This window comes from Toxorhynchites rutilus, chromosome 3, assembly GCF_029784135.1.
Source record: "Toxorhynchites rutilus septentrionalis strain SRP chromosome 3, ASM2978413v1, whole genome shotgun sequence".
NCBI classification, from domain to species: domain Eukaryota; kingdom Metazoa; phylum Arthropoda; class Insecta; order Diptera; family Culicidae; genus Toxorhynchites; species Toxorhynchites rutilus.
In genome coordinates, this window is record NC_073746.1 from 236824296 (window position 1) to 236831036 (window position 6741).

The following is a 6741-nucleotide window of genomic DNA, read 5'->3' on the forward strand; positions in this document are numbered from 1 at the left end:
CAGCCCTCGACAACAATTCCGATCGGCAATTGGAATTTTCCATCAGATATGACTTTGGCAGATCCAGGTTTCCATAAGCGAGCGCCGATTGATATTCTGTTGGGTTTGGAGTATTTTTACGAGTTCTTGTTACTGAATGGTGGCCGGATACAAATCCAGCGGATAGATGAAGGACTTCCACTCTTTGTCAATACCGTTTTCGGGTGGATTGCAGCTGGTAAGGCGAATTTGGGTAGCCTCAATCCTGTCCCATGCTGTCACGCAAGCGTCAAAACAACTACCCTGGAGGAAAAGATTGAGAGATTTTGGGCGATTGAAGAACTACAAGATGTAACGAAGCTAACCCAGGAAGAGCAAGACTGTGAAGAGCACTTTCGAACTACTTTTTCACGTGATTCAACGGGAAGATACGTGGTACGTCTGCCGAAGCGAATGGGTTTCGAGCAGATGATAGGCGAATCGAAGGACATGGCGGTGCGTAGACTTGTACAGCTCGAACGGCGACTGAACAAGGATTCGGAACTACGTAGACGTTACAACGAAGCGATTCAATCATACTTAGATCAAAACCACATGACGATCGTTCCGGAGGAAGAGCTTAAACGCGATAAACGGATTGCTTTCTACCTTCCTCACCATCCCGTCTTCAAGGAGTTGAGTTCGACCACGAAGATTCGGCCAGTATTCGATGGTTCAGCCAAGACGTCATTCAATTACTCTCTTAACGATGCTCTAATGACAGGTCCAGTCATCCAGGATCCTCTGTTTGATTTGCTGCTTCGTTTCCGTATGCATTCTGTGGCTCTCGTTGCTGACATCGAGAAAATGTATCTGCAGGTGAAGGTCCATCATGACGACACTTCTTTGCTCCGGATTTTGTGGAGATTCTCGCTATCAGAACCTATTGCAACATATGAAATGTCTAGAGTGACTTTTGGTTTAGCTCCATCATCGTTCCTCGCAACGCGATGTTTGCAGCAGTTAGCACACGACGAAGGTGATCAATATCCACGAGCGAAAGCGGCGCTCGTACATGATTTCTACGTGGACGATTTTATCGGAGGTGCGAATTCCGAAGAACAAGCTATTTTACTACGGCGAGAATTAGAGCAGCTGTTGCCTAAAGGTGGTTTCAGACTGCGAAAATGGGTATCAAGTTCGGAAGCTGTGTTGGCAGGTTTATCTGCTGAAGATTTGGGAACGACATCCACATTGAGTTTCGACCAGGAGCGTGTAAAAACGCTAGGAATCAACTGGCAACCAGGGCCATTCATTGAGCATAGACGTCTCGGGTCTTGCTGTAAGCGGACAGTGGACTAGGCGTAAAATTTATTCCGTAGTGGCTCAATTATTCGATCCGACTGGTATAACAGCTCCTGTCATCGCGTGGGCTAAAATTCGGATGCAGCTATTATGGGTGGCTATTCAAGGTTGGGATGATCCATTGCCACCAGACTTAGATGAACAGTGGGCAGATTTCTATCAGCAACTTCCATTGCTCTCCAACATCAAAATTAACCGACATGCTTTTACTGATAAGCCGGCGTTAACACAGTTCCATGTATTTTCGGATGCATCCGAAGCTGCCTACGGCGCATGCATCTATACTCGTTCTATCAGCCAGTACGGGCGAATCAAAGTCGAGTTGCTGGCAGCTAAATCTCGCCCCGCAAGCCTGAAGAAAATTACACTCGCAAGGTTGGAGCTGTGTAGTGCTTTTGTTGCTGCTAAACTTTACCGCGCGATCGTTCACGCACTCAAGATGAAGGAAATTGAGACTTGGTTCTGGTCGGATTCGACCGTTGTACTGTCGTGGATAAAACTGCCACCATACGTGTGGCCTACATTCGTCGCAAACCGGGTCTCCCACATTCAAGAACTTACAAAGGGACACCGGTGGAATCATGTTAAAGGATCTGAGAATCCTGCTGATCTTGTGTCGCGAGGAGTTATGCCGAAGGACCTCGCAGACTTACCGCACTGGTTTCATGGTCCACATTGGTTATCGCTTTTTAATCAACATTGGAACACTAACGAGCATTTGAATTACGAGAAGCCATCGGATGAGTTGTTAGAGAAGAAGAAAAACGTACTTGTGGTAACGGACCACACACAACCTCATCCTTTTTTGGATAATTATTCCTGTTACTGGAAACTGTTGCGGATTACGGCGTACTGCGTGAAATTCATCCGGAAATGTAAACGACGCAGCTCGCCCCCCACTATTCCGATTCTCAGCGTTAAGGATCTTCAAGAAGCTAAGTACGCACTGGTGCGGTGTGTTCAGCGAGAGTCATTCGCTGTAGAGATCAAAGCACTCGCAAATCATCGTATCATTCCTGCTCATTCGTCACTGAAATTGCTTAACCCTTTCCTGGATCAGCTAGGCATACTTCGCGTTGGTGGCCGGCTCAATCTCGCTGGAGAATCGTATTCAGTTCGACACCCTATGATTATACCCGGTAACCATTCATTTTCGCAACTGATGGCTGTCGCATATCACAAAATGGCACTACATTCCAGCCCCCGTATGACGCTCGCTCATATTCGGCAAGAATTCTGGCCTTTAAATGGTAAGGCACTGGCAACTTATATTTTCCGGAATTGCACTCACTGCTTCCGAAGCAACCCTGTCCCTGTATCCCAACCCCCTGGTCAACTCCCTAAACCTCGTACAACTCCTAGTCGTGCTTTTGCTGTTACCGGTGTAGACTATTGCGGCCCGGTCTATTTAAAGCCTGTGCACCGTCGTGCGGCAGCTCAAAAAGCTTACATTGCTGTGTTTGTATGCTTCAGCACGAAAGCTGTGCATCTCGAGTTGGTAGGAGATCTCACAACTGCCGCTTTCCTGGCTGCCTTGCGACGTTTCATATCTCGTAGAGGTCTTCCCGCCGAAATCCACTCGGATAACGGCCTTAATTTCCAGGGAGCCAGCAATCACCTTCGAGAGCTATACGACTTGTTACGTGATCCAACAACGACAATTGAAATCACTCATGAAACATCCCAGCATGGCATAATCTGGAAATTCATCCCGCCACGATCACCAAACTTCGGCGGCCTTTGGGAGGCAGCAGTGAAATCTGCGAAGCGGTCACTCATCTGCGTTCTGGGCCAGCGACAACTCTCCTTCGAGGATATGACGACAATTCTTACGCAGATCGAAGGTGTTATGAACTCTCGACCACTTACTCCACTGTCGGACGATCCAAGCGAGCTGGACGTGCTCACTCCCGGGCATTTTCTGACAGGCACTTCTCTATTGGCAATACCCGATCCAGATTATACGGATGTCCCCACGAATCGACTACAGCACTACCAGCAACTGCAATTGTTGGTTCAGCAGCATTGGAAGCGGTGGAGGCGGGAATATATCTCGCAACTTCATAACCAAAACCAGCGATTTCCTCAAGCAACACAACTGAAAGTTGGGCAAATGGTGGTGCTCAAAGAGGATGGCAATGCGGCTATTGAATGGCCTTTAGCTCGCATCACTGAAATTTTCCCAGGCCCTGACGGTGTGGTCAGGGTAGTGAAGGTTCGAACGCCGAATGGAGCTGTTTATAAGCGCCAAGCATCACGTGTCTGCCTGCTGCCGTTCGAGAAGATCAATGCTTTGCAGTCAACACACGACGATAATCCGCTACTCATGGGCACATACCCGAATGGCGAATAAGTGTATAAATTGAGATTTTTTGTAAATTCGTTAACAGAATTTAGGTGGCCGGCATGTTAGGTAGCTTGATGAAATGTGTGCGAGCATCCCTCGTGTAGCATAGTTCTCTAGAAAAAATTATTAGTTATAGTTAGTTAGGCATAGTAGGCTTTGGTTTTTCGAAATTGTATTTCGTTCTCTTCTAATAAAATCGCCAGATCGGTCGGTCACGTTTTCCCTCACTGCGTAGAAATAAATGGATTTTCTAATATCGTAAGTGGTTTTTAGTTTGTGCGAACAACGGGCAATGTTAGGAAATGTAAAAACAATAGAATAGGAAATAGAAACGAACTTAAGATGGAATTTAGACGCAATACAACTTTTTCCCGAATTTTGTTTTCAAGAAGAGAAGAAATGTCCACGTGGACAACAGTGGGTGGGGTATAGAAAATGTTCACGCTTGTCCACGGAGTAGGGAGGGGGTGTCTAAAATCGCGTGTTTTCTGTCCACGGGGTATGTGGACTACGTCTAATGCGACACGAATAATTGGACATTTTTGTAAACATCCTTTTTGCAAGTTTCTACAACACGATAAATTTTTAGGAATGTTTTCAACCTAGATTGTGGGCCCTATTCCAGAAAACGAGAAGAGTAATGTGCGATTCACATAGCACGTTACGGAGAAGAACGTCTACGTTCCGTCAACGTCTCCACCAATTCACACATGCAGTCAATGCTTCCACCAGCAGCGTCACGTCAAATGCCAAACGAATGATTTATTTAATTTTATTCATGGTGTCGCCATCTACAACAATTTTAAATTGCAATGCTCTCTTTCAAATCAGCATGCCTAGAATTAGTTCTAAATTTTGAAAAATTCAATGAGAATCATTGAATTCAATTATTTATATGCTTAAACCCCGTAGTCCGACACTTATGCAATAATAATAATAAATAGAATAATTCTTTCAACTAGTCGCGAATAATTTTCACTCCGAAATTTGGAGCTAAGAGATATGTTCGCATAAAAAGTACAGTAAGTTACTTATAAAGCGATATGCTGAGGCACCACTCAGTGTCGCATTGAAGTCGGTTTTGACCAGTAATTGGACATTTGCGACTGGTGGCAACTTTCAATGTGGGGCCATAATTTGGGCCCCGAACTCAATGCTTACAAAAATGTCCAACTAGAGGTAAAAATGTCTAATTAAACGTGTTGTATCACAGATCTGTTCAAGTAGCTTATTGTCGATGTTGATGTAAATTACTGTATAACCAAATCAAAACAAAAGCCGAGACACAAAGCCCAGACAAAAACCAAACGAGCCGTCCGTCTCCGTCAATTATTCTTTTCTACAAACCCTGCCGGTCGTTTTCGTTGAACGTATGCTGACGGGTCGTTACGTTGCTGGTGTATGTGAATGTTTTCATGAGAATTGCATGGTAGAATCATTGACGTGTCGTGACGTGACGGGACGTGAACGTGACGTGTATGTTGTATGTGAATCGCACTTAATTCGTCACTTTCGAGACGAGCAAAATATCCTATTCCAATACACGAGTTTCAATGAAGTGTGCTATTTGGGACACTTTTCTCGTTATGATCAGTGATGTCAGATGTGAAGACATGTTTTTATTTTGAGAAAAAACAGAACTTCGTGCCTTCCAATCTGATAGAGATTACACTATCGAGTTTGGGACCCAAATTCGCCTTGACAGCATTGGGCTTCGTACTCCGCTTCTGGGGAAGTGATAATGACAATGGATTTTCAGGTGGATTGAATACACTTTGAAAATTAAAAATCATGAATGAAAATTTACTCTTCCGTATCAAATATGTATTCTATATAATAGAGTAACATGTTTTATCGAAACTTTTGAGCAAGTATTAAACGAAAAATGTCTCTGATGATGATTTCATATTATAATGGGCATATTTTATGGCAATATTAGAAAACATGTAGCCAAATGGTTAAGTAAGAGTCATTACTAAGAGTCAATACTTAAATAATCAAAAAACAATATAAACAAGTTTTCATTCACTTTTTAACATTTTAAAACGGCCTTTGGGCCTTTTTATCTGACAGAAAATAGTTTGGCCCAACTCGAATCAAACAAAAGCTTGACAGCCCGACTGAATTAACAGCTTGAGCCCTGAGCGTGAGCTATTTCTATGCTGCCAATTTGTGTTGGTTAGGATAGGGATGCCAGAGCCTTAGTTTAGGCATTCAAACACTTGCAAAAAGTTATGCTGGGTCCCTATTTTACAATTCGAGTCGATAATAAATTTTATCGTTAGCTCTATTTTGCTATTATGGATAGCGAGCAAAGTCAATGCATCGAACGAGTGAAAGCTGTCGGTGCAACTATCATAGTTTTTCGAGCTGTTTGGTTTGCTAGTTGTTTGCAACTTCAGAGAACAAGTTTGTTTTGTTTGGCATCCCTGATTATTTGCTTAGGGGAAATTTCGGAAATGCTTGAAAATGAAACTGCAACACATGAAGTTCGAGCAAGAACTCGACACGATAAGATTCTCTCGATTTACGAAATACAAAATTTTGCTCGATGTGATAGTAATTATAATGGAAAATTCGAACTGGACCAAAATATCACTTTCGAACAAAAGATAAACCCATCGGAATACAGAATCGGGGTGTTAATCGATTCATATAATAGAAAATTTGCTCGGTGTGATAGTGATAGAATAAATCATTGCGATATATTCTCGTAATCTATCTTTTGTCACATGGAGCTTCAACGAATAAAATTTAAAACCTTCGTGTAGTTTACGATGAACACTGAAGACTGGAAATTTAGTGATGTACTGAAATAACATTTGAACATATCGGGTAAAAACTGCAACTGTTGGTCGAATTGCAAATTTTATATTCAGATAGAATAAAAATCACGATAGTGAGGTTAGTCAACCTTTTTACGTTACATCGCGATTAGTGAGGATAGATAGAAAATATATGTTTCAACGGTGGATGGATAAAGAACACATATTCGATCTTACGTCATTCCACTCCTACGACATCAATGAATGGTGCTAATAGTGCCGTTTTACGCCAGCTAAACATAAGAA

The 6741-nt window shown here is 43.0% G+C and overlaps 1 protein-coding gene across 1 annotated transcript; it reads left to right on the forward strand.

Annotated features, from left to right (window-relative positions):
• Nucleotides 1–48: 48 nt before the first annotated feature.
• On the forward strand, nt 49–3676 carry LOC129774048 (uncharacterized). The gene is made up of 2 exons (XM_055777745.1): nt 49–1300; nt 1374–3676. The coding sequence occupies exons 1-2, from the start codon at nt 49–51 to the stop codon at nt 3674–3676; spliced, it is 3555 nt and encodes a 1184-aa protein (XP_055633720.1).
• The last annotated feature ends 3065 nt before the right edge of the window (nt 3677–6741 follow it).

Coding starts and splice junctions, on each gene's coding strand:
- LOC129774048 (XM_055777745.1), top strand. CDS start 49: ATGACTTTGGCAGATCCAGGTTTCCATAAGCGAGCGCCGATTGATATT. Junction 1,301..1,373: donor TAGACGTCTCGGGTCTTGCT/GTAAGCGGACAG, acceptor CTGGTATAACAG/CTCCTGTCATCGCGTGGGCT.